Source organism: Littorina saxatilis, linkage group LG16 (assembly GCF_037325665.1).
Source record: "Littorina saxatilis isolate snail1 linkage group LG16, US_GU_Lsax_2.0, whole genome shotgun sequence".
NCBI classification, from domain to species: domain Eukaryota; kingdom Metazoa; phylum Mollusca; class Gastropoda; order Littorinimorpha; family Littorinidae; genus Littorina; species Littorina saxatilis.
The window spans coordinates 11,805,213-11,819,605 of NC_090260.1; the positions used below are offsets into that span (position 1 = coordinate 11,805,213).

Consider the following 14,393-nt stretch of genomic DNA (forward strand, 5'->3'; position numbering starts at 1 on the left):
CTTCAGTGTCGAGGAATTGTTAACATTCTGTCTGAATGTTTTTGCTCTGTGTGTTGTGTGTGTGTGTGTGTGTGTGTGTGTGTGTGTTTGTTTTTGTACATTTTGAAGATCATTGAATGGGAGACAAACACTGACCCAGTACCCATTTCTGGCACTTGTATAAAGAACAGTGACTTCCCTTTGACTGGAGCAAAAACAAGTGTTGGCTGAATTAACACATGCGCGATAATTATATTCTTCAAGGTCCTGCACTCATCCATCCTTGTTATTATGATAATTGTAATCCTTCCACGAGACAATAGTAAGGCGTCCGCCCCGTGATCGGGAGGTCGTGGGTTCGAACCCCGGCCGGGTCATACCTAAGACTTTAAAATTGGCAATCTAGTGGCTGCTCCGCCTGGCGTCTGGCATTATGGGGTTAGTGCTAGGACTGGTTGGTCCGGTGTCAGAATAATGTGACTGGGTGAGACATGAAGCCTGTGCTGCGACTTCTATTTTGTGTGTGGCGCACGTTATATGTCAAAGCAGCACCGCCCTGATATGGCCCTTCGTGGTCGGCTGGGCGTTAAGCAAACAAACAAACAAACAAACAAACGAGACAATAATTACACATTACAAACCAAGGTTCAATGAGCGCTTCTGGGGTGGTAACGCGAGACAACTCCTGTGATCTTGCCGCGAGGTTCCGCTTGTCAAGTTACCATTGTCTTTTTACCGTTTAAAATGCACGACTTATATTACACACGAACTGTTACCAACGCGACATGCTATTTGGGACCAATGCACGTTTTTTTCCTTTCTCGTGTGATCTTGCCGCGAGGTTCCGCCTGTTACCAGCCGAAAGAAAGACATCTTGGACACACGGCCAGTACTGTAACTGGCCTTGGCACGGAACGATCCAAGGGGGGCAATCTCAGTCATCTCAAAGAGGGAAATCCAAACGCAATCCGCTTTGTTCGATTTTATGGGCTTGGACGATAGAGAAAAATAAGAAAAGCAAAAGCTGGAGTCCAGTCTGGACGAAAATGCTATCAAGAACGCAGAATTGATTTTTTCTGAGTTTTGTTTTTGCCGTAAGCGCCATGTTTATCGGAGCAGGAAACTCTTCCAGAGTGAGGCCCCTCCGTTGATGCATGTCAACAAGCCAGATGTGCGAGAAGCGAAATTGTGCCGCAACTTAAGTTTTAGCTCGACACGGGAGTGCACAATGGTAAGTCGTTGCTATTTTTCACTTTATTTGACATGTCTTGTGAGCAAAAGGTGTTGGTTACGGCTGTGCATGCTGTCAGTGTTCATTATTTGATTTCAATTACCCAGCACCGTCAGTTTTCCTTTGTCTTTGAGGCCGGTTGGAGACCGATAAACATGGCGCTTACGGCTAAAAAAAAAAACTCAGAAAAAATCAATTCTGCGTTCTTGATAGCATTTTCGTCCAGACTGGACTCCAGCTTTTGCTTTTCTTATTTTTCTCTATCGTCCAAGCCCATAAAATCGAACAAAGCGGATTGCGTTTGGATTTCCCTCTTTGAGATGACTGAGATTGCCCCCCTTGGATCGTTCCGTGCCAAGGCCAGTTTCAGTACTGGCCGGGTGTCCAAGATGAAAGAAAGAAAGAGCATAACCTCACCAGAACCGCCCATTTTAAGAAAATGTTCACAAATTAGCTATCTCATCAACAGTGCGGCGTGTAGTTATGTCCCTCCAACACGAGAACAAAGTGCACAGACTAGATCACTCTCGGAATTTGGAAGTCAAAATTGTTGCTTGTTATATTATAGTGAATTTGATATCGTGCAGGAAGTAGTTTGCCAATTGTAATTTTGAAGAAAAAAATCTCACTTGAAGGAAACCCAAGTCTCCCATTATTTTTAAAGCACAAATTTATAAAAGGAAAGTAATTGCATCAGCAAGTTTAAGCTGTGTAAAGAATAAATACACACTTTTCCACCCACCTTTAACAGAGAAGTAGTAGAATGGTATGTTTTAATCTTACCGAGGGAGTCGATTGGAACAGCCGTAAACAAACTGAACTTTGGAGCAAGAAGCGAGTTCTCTTGCAGGGTATCAGCGCTCATCACTCACGTAAACGCTGGAAATGAGTAGCCGATTTAAACGTTTTGCTCCAGCATGAATCACTGTCCCATCCCTCTTTGTCGTAGCCATGCAAAATCCACACAAAAACCTCAACAGCTTCAAAACAGTCACGAAGGCTGTCGGAAGACGCCATCTTTGAAAGTTGTCTTGGAATATTGTGTCGTCTGCAGTTGGCGATTCGACAACATTATCAACACTGCAGTCCGTCGATAGCGACTAAGAATTGGAAACTGTCTTCTACACAGAAAATGAGCCAGAGGACTTCACTGATACAGTCCGGGGCACTTCAGCGGTTCCTGCAATCGTTTAGAATTGCCAAATTAAAGCCTTTGAAGTCTAAAAGACTGCAAGTAACCGCGAAGGCTGTTCCGTGTTCCTCCACTGAACCTTTTTTGTGTGATCTGTTTACACAATATTTTTTCTTTTCTTTGTTGTTTTTAGATGCCTTATTTACTGTATTTGAAAAATGAAAGTTATAGCAGCAAAGTTGCTAAAGCAGGAACAGACAATCCAACATTAGCAACATGGCAGTAGCCTCCCTTGCGCTTGACCGATTTCTTATACTGGAGTTAATGGGTTCTTCTTCCGAAATAGAATGCGATAAAATCGTTATCGTTAGATGTGACTGCAGTATCCAGATTTATCAGTACCAATGTCTCGAAAGCCCGAATCATATCAGATCTCGGCTCACGCCTCGATCTGCTATGATTTCAACTTTCTTGACATTGGCACTGATAAATCTGGATATCGCAGTCAAATCTAACGATAACTAATAATATAGCATACGTGCGTGCTAGATATCATATTGTGACAAATGGATTTGTACATAGTTCAGTCTAAAAATTGTTTAACAAATATGTACAGATTAGCTTGCCATACTTTTGGTTCGCATGGCTTGATGCGTGACTATTGAAATGGGGTGATCTGATTTTTGCAAACTATATTTTCATTGGTTGCTTGGTTTTAGGATTGACCAAATGAATGAGAGAGGAGATTGCTAAAAGGGAGGTAGACATGTTGGTTGTATCAAGCAGAACATTACCGGCAGTTGGGGAAGACAGACGTCTCTGTTCATGTCTCCACGTTTGGTCGGAATGTTGCTCGAAGGACATTGAGGTCGAATGTTATACGACTCATGTTTTGGATGAATCAGTTGTGATTCAATGCTGTGAATAAACAGGTATTTATTGAATTGTATTTTGTTCAGTAATCTTGACTTGTGAAAGAACTGTGAAAGTAATGTTGTGAATTGGGTTGGAGAAGTGTGAGCTGTTGTCAGCCATTTTGGAAAGGAATGTTTGTATGTTCTTTTGTAATGGAGTAATTTGTAAATGAGCTGTGGTAAATACTGTAACAGCATAAGTTAGTTGACGGATGAATGAATAGTATTGAGTAAGAGTGGAATTGTTATTTTGTGGAGAAGTTTATCTAAGAATTGAGTGGTTGAGACTTACGGTAGCATACACTTTTTACACAGCACCCCGGTGAGAGAGAGGATGCCCTCGGCTAAGGGGAAGATGGAAGAAGACTGGCATCCCCTCCTTGGCGCCACGGATCGGTAGATTGTGGGCGAAAGGTTGTAACGCAGCGCAGGAATTCTGGGACCCGGTGGAACCCCACCCTATATCACCATGAGCATTATTCTGTCATTGGCGTGATATTGGATCCAGCAATGAACCCGCTGAATTGTGAGTAGTCACTGTAGTGTGAATTACCACTGGATAATACAACATGTGAAATGTGTGTAACGAGATACTGTGATTAACAGGAAACATGATTAACAGAAGGATTGTGTGAAACAAGTGACGACGTCATCGAGAACCGGTTATTCTTCCACGTGTTACTCAAGCTGTTATTATTGTCATTATTACAGTGAATGCAAGAGAATTGTATGAGAATTGTTGATTGTATGAGAGGTAACATATTCGTATCTTTGTTGTGATGTTTAAATATAGGTACGAGGGCAAAGGGCAGTAATCGTGTTTCAGTCTTTGTGCCGAGTGTGAGTGCTGTGTGTGTGTGAGATGAAGTGAGTTTGTAAACAGAGTTGAGCACGCAAATTTCTGATAGAGTAATAAATACACACAGACACTTTCACGTAAAAACCCTCTGTAACACATATGTTTTCCCTGTCTGGCAATATGCTTGCTCTGTAGTGAAGACATGGGCACCATCTTTATAGCCGTGTCCTTTGTTTATTCAGTCTTAAATCTGAGGTCTCTTTATGACTATCCGGGGTTGTGTGTTTGAAGGGGCTGAGCAAACTTTAACATGTTGAAGAGGGATCGAGGGGAAAACATAAACGCCTCTGCAGAGATTCAAACCCATGACCTCGAGATTTCGTAGCCGATGTCCAAACCACGAGGCTATTTACCAGTGGTACAGAGGGACGACACAATTATGAGTTTACTATTATGTTATTATTGGACAAGAAAATGTGAAGCACAAGCTCTATTAAGTTATGGTAAGCTATTTTCGTGTTAGTACTTTTCAGATATTAATATTCATAAGGTCAGGTGTGTGATCGGCTGCAGTAAGTCACGTGAGTGAGATCACGACCCTCGGTTCAACCCTGTCTCCATTTTGGCTATTCATTCAATCGTATTCACAAGGTCGCTTTGCTAATTATTTGGTTGTAATAAGCTGGTAATAACACTATTATTTGTAATATGCTGACTGTTAGCAAATGATAACAGACATGTCTCGAAAAGGATATCAACATTCGCCTAAAAAGCTCATGTTAATGTATATATATATATAAAAAAAAAGGGAAGCTGGAGAGCCCACTTATTTCACCATATGCACCTACATGCAAGAAGAAACATTCACCGACTTTTGTTACCGGACCGGTAGCTTGAGCTTGTCACACACAGAGAGTGAAAATAATAGAAAGAGAGAGAGAGACAAAGACAGACAGACACTCGGACAGACACCCAGACAGACAGACAGACAGACTGACAGACAGACTGACAGACAGACAGAGACGGACAGATTCAGATTCGGATTAAAAAAAGGGATGAAGGTTTTAAGCGATTCCTAATCTTCCAACCTGTTCCTTATGGACATACATGACATTATACATTACATATAGAACACGTTCAGAGAGACAGAGAGAGAGACAGAGACAGAGAGAGAGACAGAGAGAGAGAGAGACAGAGAGACAGAGAGACAGAGAGAGAGAGAGAGACAGAGAAAGCGCATCTCGTCTTTTGCATCTTTAAAAACAGAACAAACAAATTGTCCTGTATCGCCCACATGCACTGTCGGTGTTTATCCTGAAGTACATGTTGCCATGCAGTAATGCCTGAGTGAGTCTTCATCAAGCAAGTGTATTTGTTCCTTTTGTTTGCTTCATATCACCAGTCCTGCTGAAACCACGATTCTTTGTTATATGTGTAGCCAAGTGGCATTCCCAACCTCTCTGTGTTTACTTATCTCCTGCCCGACCCAGTTGGTTAACGAAGCGTATTCCATAGTTACCGAGCCTTTTATTCGTTGCTTTTATTAAGTGGTTGCAAAAATAAGATGAATTCATGTGTAAACACGATTTGTCGCCTTTCTCAAACTGATTGATTAAAAACACCTGTATACATTTCTATGTAAGTGACACATTGCCATTCAAACAATAAATGTACACTTGCTCAATTGAGACAACAATGTCATGTTATCTTTTACACACACATACAAACAAAACACGAAATAAAACTCAAAAACTGAATATTGAAAAAAATGATAAAACGATGAAGGTGTAAAACCTGGGGTAGTCAAAGCCTCTGTCTTACGTTTGAAGTCCCTTATTCAGCACATTTCAAGTCATTCTAAGACAATCTCGTCAGTTTAAGTACTGCTGACAAGTTTCGACATTTGTTCAACATCCAAAATGTGCCGTTTGAGCACTATACAATTACACATAGCCGTTGATATTCAATATGAAAGCGTCTCCGACACGCAGCATCGGGTCAAAGCTAAGTCACCGTGTAGGTATCTAAGCGAGTAACTCTCAAACAAAACTATCGATCATCAATTTAAGCAACTCAACTTCGCTTTTTTGACAAGAAAAAAATAAAAAAATAAAATGTAGGCTGTCTGTTTTGTTCATTCGTTTTTGTCCAAATCCAGTAATAATGCGGGAAAGGGAACTAGCTTCGCCTATGAATAGTGTTATGCGGAAGGTCTCGGTGAGAAGAAAAAAAACAGGCACCAGCAGGTTTGTGTTGAACAAGTTAGTGATTGTAACGATCACGTCATGGTCAAGGGATAAAACAGTAACACACCTCGTCCTGGATAGCTCGGGTGGATTTTCAGGAATTATGATTTGCCAGAGGCTCTGGAATACCTGAAAATCGACCCTCGGGAAAATATGAAGCTTTCCAGCACTACTTTCGCTCCACCTTCCCACGAGCAGATTTCCAGTGGTCTGTTTTTTTTTTTTTTTCCGTTTTTTTCCCCCCTCTTTTAAAAAATTTGTTTTCATCCTCTCTTCTCCTGCTTGTCCGGACGCTTATTCCTTCTCCCAGTACGCTCTCACGCCGCCCCGTCCCAGCACTCACTACAACATCCACCCCTCAACTTCGTTCCGCCGCCAGACTTGTTTTTTGCGCTTTCTGAGTTAACCAGTGTTGGTCAGACACCTGGGGGGGGGGGGGGGGGGGGTCAGCTCGTTACTCCCCCGGCTCGTTACTCCCCCGGCTCGTTACTCCCCCTTAGGGTTAAGGTTAGGGTTAGGGTTAGTAACGAGCTGGGGGAGTAACGATACGGGGGAGTAACGAGATGCTCCCCACCTGGGCACCCTCACAATCGCATTCGTGAATTTACAGACACTCCAGGGAAGGATGTTCTGTTCTGTTGTTTACTCGTATGTTTGATAATTTTCGCTTTTCAAGGAGTATAACGCTGCACGTCCACAATATAGCGTAACGGGCAAAACAGATATGGTCGGCCATCTTTGCCAGTCCAGTAAATCACCCACACAAAATCTTCGATGCAGATGATGCTTTGATGGGATGTATTATTCATTTGTTTAGGGGAGTAATAACCTGTTTGTCTATTTGATTGTTTTGGAGCCTTATATGGTGGTTTATGTTCTTCGTCGTTGATGCGTGTACTCGGCAGAACTGCAAATAATGTGTGAATGTCTCTAAAATGTAAAAACATTTGGACGGGATAATTGAAAATTAAGGAAGCCTACAGAATCTCTTTTTCACAAAAACACCCACACAACAAAGCAACAACAACAACAACAACAACAACAACAACAACAACAACAAATGAAAACAATACAATTTGGGGAAAGGGGCATTACCATGTTTCCTATCTCTTAGTTTCCAGATAGTTCTATTTCATGACATCATTTTAATGTTTACATAAAACTTAAGGCGGGGCTCTGGTGGCCACCATTTTTCAAGCCATTTATTTGTATCCTTCTAATGTTTTATTCTTGGAGAAATTCAATTTAGTGTTTTAAAAATATAGCGTCGAATTATCTCCCTTGGACCCACTCTTCATTTCCCTCAATTATGTGGTGTTACTGAGTGGTAATTATAAGGAAGTCTCAATGAAAAATATACAACACAATTATTGCAAACAGTATACGTGTTTTATAGCATTCGATTTCGGAACAGTAAAACCTGTGTACGTTTTCACACGAGATGAGGCAACCATCTTGACAAGTCACAAATAGCCGGTTATCAAATACACAATATTACCGGGTTCTGGTCAGTCGCAGAGCACGATTGCGTACTAACAACAACAACAACAACAACAACAATAACAACAACAACATCAACAACAACAACAACAACAACAACAACAACAACAACAACAACAACAACAACAAGTTATAAATGACAATTGAACTTATCTTTGCATTGTCAGCAAGGAACATGGTAGGCTTGAAATCAAATGACGAACCCAAGAATCGTGAACACATTCATCAGTATAATTTGCTGTTATTCTTGTTGCTGCTCGTTTATTTGATGCCTTTGGGGTTTTTAAGGTATATAATTGTGCACGTCCATAATATAGCGCAACGGGAATAACATGGATGGGTGACCATCTTTGCCAGTCGATTAAATTACCCACACAAAATCTTCGTTGCGGATGATGATTTGATTGGATGTATTATGCATTTGTTTAGAGGAGTAAAATCTTCTTTGTATATTTGAGTTTTTGTATGGGGGGTGTTTTTCTTCGTCGGTGATGCGTGAACTCGGCAGAACTGCAGGTTGTGTGTGCATTTGTCTAAAACGTAAAATCATTCGGACTGCATCATTGCGGAATTAAACCAAACGCCTACGGAATATCTTTCCCAATAAAAACACCCATACACAAAAAAACAAAAAGACAATTAAAAGCAATACAGTCTGGGGAGGGGGGCATCATCATGTTTCCTATTTCTTAGTTTTTAGATAGTTCTATTTCATGAAATCATGTTAACGTTTACAGAAAACGTGAGGCGAAACTCTCTTCACAATGCTTAAGCTACACCTCGTTGTCCTTCTTATTTTTATTCTTGGAGAATATCAACTTAGTGTTTAAACAAAATAACGTGTCAAATTATCTCCCTTGGACGCAATGTCTTTTGTTCATAATGTTTTGTTTTTATTGAGGGGTATTTTTAAGTATATCTAACAGTCATATATTTATGTTATGGTGTGTGTGTCTTTTCGTCGGCAGGGCAGCAGATTGTGTGTAAACACATTTGGACAACATACTTGTAAATCAAAACATAAGTCTACAGGAGATTTTTTTCCACAAAACAAACACACACACGCGTCAATAATATTGCCTAATTGGAGAAACATGGATGGGTGACTGTCTTTGCCAATCGATTAAATCACCCACACAAAATCTTCGATGCGGTGAATGATTTGATTAGATGTATTCTGCGATTTTTTAAGGGGAGTGAAAATCTGTTTGTATATTTGATTGTATGGGGGCATTTTATGGTGTGTTTTTTTCTTCGTGGTTGATGCTCCAAATATATCCGCACGAGCAGGTTTTTAATTTTCTGTTCTTTTCTTGGCATGTTTGTTTGATGAGTTTGCGCTGTATAAGCGATCTAACTGTGCACGTCCATCATATCATATTTCCTAATGGGAGAAACATGGATGGGTGAGCATCTTTGCCAGTTGATTAAATCACCCACACAAAATCTTCGATGCGGTTGATGATTTGATGAGCTGTATTCTGCGATTTTTAAGAGGAGTGAAAATCTGTTTGTATATTTGATTGTATGGGGGCATTTTATGGTGTTTTTTTGTTGTTGTGGTTGATGCTTCCCACATATATATGCACGAGGAGTTTATTAATTTTCTGTTGTTTTGTTTGCTCGTTTGTTTGATATGATGCTGTTGCGCTTTATAAGCGATATAACTGTGCACGTCCGCAATATTTGTTACTGGGAGAAACATGGATTGGTGAGCATCTTTGCCAGTCGATTAAATCACCCACACAAAACCTTCGATGCGGTTGATGATTTGATTGGATATATTATGCTTTTGTTAAGGAGAGTAAAAATCTGTTCGTATATTTGATTGTTTGGGGACATGTTATGTTTTTTTTTGTTTTTCTTTGTCGGTGATACGTGTACTCAGCAGAGCTGCACATGTTGTGAGAATTTGTCTAAAATATAAAATCATTTGGACTATAACTGTGGAATTAAACCATACGCCTACGGAATATCGTTTTCACAAAAACACCCACACATACACAAAACCATACAATCTTGGGAGGGGGGCATTACTCAAAGTTTCCAGACAGTTCTTCTTAATGAAATCATGTTAACGTTTACATAAAACTTAAGGCGGGTCTCCGGTAGCCACAATGTTCAGGTGGGTCTCCCGTGGCCACAATGTGTGGGTGGGTCTCCGGTGGCCAGAATGTTCAGGTGGGGCTCCCGTGGCCACAATGTTCAGATGGGTCTCCCGTGGCCACAATGTTCAGGTGGGTCTCCCGTGGCCACAATGTTCAGGTGGGTCTCCCGTGGCCACAATGTTCAGGCGGGTCTCCCGTGGCCACAATGTTCAGGTGGGTCTCCCGTGGCCACAATGTTCAGGTGGGTCTCCCGTGGCCACAATGTTCAGGTGGGTCTCCCGTGGCCACAATGTGCAGGCGGGTCTCCCGTGGCCACAATGTTCAGGTGGGTCTCCCGTGGCCACAATGTTCAGGTGGGTCTCCCGTGGCCACAATGTTCAGGTGGGTCTCCCGTGGCCACAATGTTCAGGTGGGTCTCCCGTGGCCACAATGTTCAGGCGGGTCTCCCGTGGCCACAATGTTCAGGTGGGTCTCCCGTGGCCACAATGTTCAGGTGGGTCTCCCGTGGCCACAATGTTCAGGTGGGTCTCCCGTGGCCACAATGTTCAGGTGGGTCTCCCGTGGCCACAATGTTCAGGTGGGTCTCCCGTGGCCACAATGTTCAGGTGGGTCTCCCGTGGCCACAATGTTCAGGTGGGTCTCCCGTGGCCACAATGTTCAGGTGGGTCTCCGGTGGCCAGAATGTTCAGGTGGGGCTCCCGTGGCCACAATGTTCAGATGGGTCTCCCGTGGCCACAATGTTCAGATGGGTCTCCCGGTGGCCACAATGTTCAGGCGGGTCTCCCGTGGCCACAATGTTCAGGTGGGTCTCCCGTGGCCACAATGTTCAAGCTATTTTGTTGTTGTCTTTCTTAATCTTTATTCTTGGAGGATATCAATTTAGTGTTTAACAAAATAACGTGTCAAATTATCTCCCTGGGACCTACACTTTTTTTCCACAATGTGGTTTTACTGAGGATTATTTTTAAGGGTGTCTCAATGAAAAATAAACAACACAATTATTGAAAACAGTCTTGTTAAATGAAAAAAGGGGATTTAGTCTGATAAGGAATACATAAAAATAGATGTGATTTTGGTACTGTCAACAATGACGATGGTAGACTTGCAATCTAACGTTAAACCCAAGAATCGTCAAAAACCTTTTTCTTTTTTCTTTTGCTCGTTTAAGTGTCTGATGCCATTGCGGTTTTTAAGGGATATAATTGTGCACGTCCATAATATAGCGTAACGGGAATAACATGGATGGGTGACCATCTTTACCAGTCGGTTAAATCACCCACACAAAACCTTCGATGCAGTTGATGATTTGATGAGATGCATTATGCATTTGTTTCGGGGAGTAAAATCTTGTTTGTATATTTGATTGTTTGGGGCATTTTATGATGTGTGGTTTTTTTTCGTCGGTGATGATTGTACTCGGCAGGGCAGCACATTTTGTGTAAAAACATGTGGACGACATACTTGTAAATTGAAACATAAGTCTACAGGAGATTATTCCACACCAAAAACACACACACGCGTCTATAATACTGCTTAATTGGAGAAACATTGATGGGTGACCATCTTTGCCAGTCCATGAAATTACCCACACAAAATCTTCGATGCAGTTATTGATGTGATTGGATGTATTATGAACTATTTAGGGTAGTAAAAACCTGTTTGTATATTTCATTGTTTTGTGGCATACATGTTATGGTGTGAGCTTTCTTTGTCATTGATGCGTGTACTCGGCAGAACTTCATATTTTGTGTGCATTTGTCTAAAACATAAAAACATTTGGACGGCATAATCACGCCAGATAAATAGCAACAAATAGTTTTTACTTTCCTAAAGAAATGCATAATACATCCAATCAAATCATCGACGGTTTCGTGTGTGTGATGTAATCAACTGGCATGTTTCTCCAATCATTGCAGCAAACAGAGGATTACATGAGATACAACCAATGGCGTGACAGGAGAGTGAATGTGGTGGTGGGGGAGGGGGATGAGTGTTTTAGCTGTAGCTACAGTTGAGTGAGCATTTAGCTCAACCAATGGCCTGACAGGAGAGTGAATGTGGTGGTGGGGAATGAGTGTTTTAGTTGTATCAACTGTTGAGTGAGCATTTAGCTCAACCAATGGCCTGACAGGAGAGTGAATGTGGTGGTGGGGGGGGGGGGAGGAGTGTTAACCAATGGCCTGACAGGAGACGATACACGCTGAGCTGGCGAAAAAAAAACCCCACTGTGCAGGGAGATGTAGCTGTATAAATATCTCGGCCCACAGCGACCACACCATCTCTCTTCTTGGAGCCCAGCCTTCTAGTTGGTAAGTGTTCCGTTGCTTAGTATTTAATTGCTCTGTATCAGTCTAACATAATCATGTCGACATTAGTTTTGGAAGTTTAATTAATTCAGGATTATTTGTGTCTTTCTTTCTCAATGTTTACGTGTTGTAATGAACTAAACATAGTGAGAGAAAAAAAAGCAAAACAAAGTGAGTAATAGGATGGTTAAAATATTGAAGATTTTCTTCTTTAAGCACACCCCAAGTAACGTGCCCACCATTCTCATTGTCGAGTCAGTGTCTGTTTCAGTGCATAGGCTTTACCAGGACATGTCAAAAAACCTTAACTGGAAAAAAGAACAATTCGATTCTACATTGTAATACTTTACCTGATACATTAAACGGAAGAGGAAAGATGTTGTCATGTCATCCACGCATATGATGAAACATTGATTATCGGTGTTATGTCAAACACAAAGTGGATTTATTCTTGTTCTTCTTCTTCGTTCCTGGGCTTAGACTCCCACGTTCACTCGTGTTTTTAGCACGAGTGGATTTGTACGTGTATGACCGTTTTTACCCCGCCATACGCCGATTTCGGGGGAGGCATGCTGGGTATTTTCGTGTTTCTATAACTTACCGAACTCCTACATGGATTACAGGATCTTTTCCGTGCGCACTTGGTCTTGTGCTTGCGTGTACACACGAAGGGGGTTAAGTCACTAGCAAGTCTGCATATAAGTTGCCCTGGGAGATCGGAAAAATTTCCACCAGGCGGCAGCGACCGGGATTCGAACTCACGACCTCCTGATTAGGAGGCCGACGTCTTACCACCAAGCCACTGCGCCCGTTATATCATTATTGATTTTTGTTAACCACAAACAAAACAAAAGAGCCCAGTATTTGTGTTATCAAAAGTAACATACATTCAAAACAGTGAAAAACACACTAATTACTTTTGTTAAACCAAACATATTAAAGAACGTTTTAAGAAATATGTTCAAAGGAAAAAGATAGTCATTTTTCATGCTTGTGCCACAAGCCCAATGTTTAACACAATGTAGTATTGCTTTGCACACAGGGCTGCTCGTGACTGTCAGTAATCTGCTCAAGAGAAAGACGTTTCGGTTTGCTCGTGACTGTCAGTAATCTGCTCAAGAGCCTGTGGTCAATAGAGCGCACCACTTGCAAGCGTGAGTTAAACACGAAGGGATTCTTTTTTTAAGTCAGTTTAAGTTCAACGAATTATCTTCATAGTTGGTGCGCATTAGCTTACGTTTTGGTATACTGATCTAACAATAGTATAGCGACTTTGATCTTCTCTCTACAATGTGTTCTAAATAACCCCTCCGAACGTTTGCCTGTTTGGGGATTGCCCTGTACCTGGCTGACATTGCTGTCTTCCAGTCACCAATGATATGGGGGTTATTTTGCCATCTCCGACCTACAGATGCGGGTGCGTTTTGCCACCGCTCAATTATTCAAACCTCGTACTGCTGAGTCTAACCCCAAATTCGAAAACACAATGCTTTGAAAGAGCATACCAGTTAAAGTTGTTGACTAAAGAAATTGACGATTTAATGCATTTTAAAAGTAGGTGTAGTTAAACCAACAACCATGGTCAACATGTAGCTTCTCCATGTCAACGGTACATGACTGTTCAACCAAATACTTAGAAACAACAACAATGACTGTTCAACATGTAGCTTGTCCATGTCAACGGTACATGACTGTTCAACCAAATACTTAGAAACAACAACAATGACTATTCAACATGTAGCTTGTCCATGTCAACGCTACATATGACTATAACTAAATGCTGAGAGACAACACGCTTGTCCTTTTCTGTGTTAGGCGTGCATGTGTGAAATAGAGATAAGAGCCATGACAATAAAACAAGATGGTACAGAGGACTTCCAATGTAACTTCAACACTAATTTAGAATGTTTCCTTTCTATCATTTTTCTCAGACGAGAAAGCATGCTCCATTGGACGTTACGGAACACTGACAATGTTCAACGGCGAAACAGCGGACGTGGAGCTTCCCTGTGAGTATCGTCTCGCGGACTTCACGTGCGGGGACTACCGGGTCAAGGTCACTCCAGGCAGCGCGGTAGACCAGGAAGACAGTCACCGTTTCTCCCCGGACACCGTGTGGGTCAAAGTGGTCAACGCTGATACCAGTGAATTCGTGAAGATACTAACCTCAGTGAGACG

General features: G+C 41.7%; 1 protein-coding gene across 1 annotated transcript in view; it reads left to right on the top strand.

Moving 5' to 3' along the window:
- Window positions 1–12,132: 12,132 nt before the first annotated feature.
- LOC138949859 (uncharacterized) overlaps window positions 12,133–14,393 on the top strand; it is a 29,872-nt gene continuing 27,611 nt past the window's right edge. Inside the window, exons 1-3 of the mRNA XM_070321641.1 lie at window positions 12,133–12,218; window positions 13,258–13,369; window positions 14,147–14,393. The exon at window positions 14,147–14,393 is cut by the window's right edge and continues 10 nt beyond it. Coding sequence (XP_070177742.1) covers window positions 14,188–14,393 — 206 coding nt within the window. The 5' untranslated portion in view covers window positions 12,133–12,218; window positions 13,258–13,369; window positions 14,147–14,187. The remainder of the gene's footprint in view (window positions 12,219–13,257; window positions 13,370–14,146) is intronic.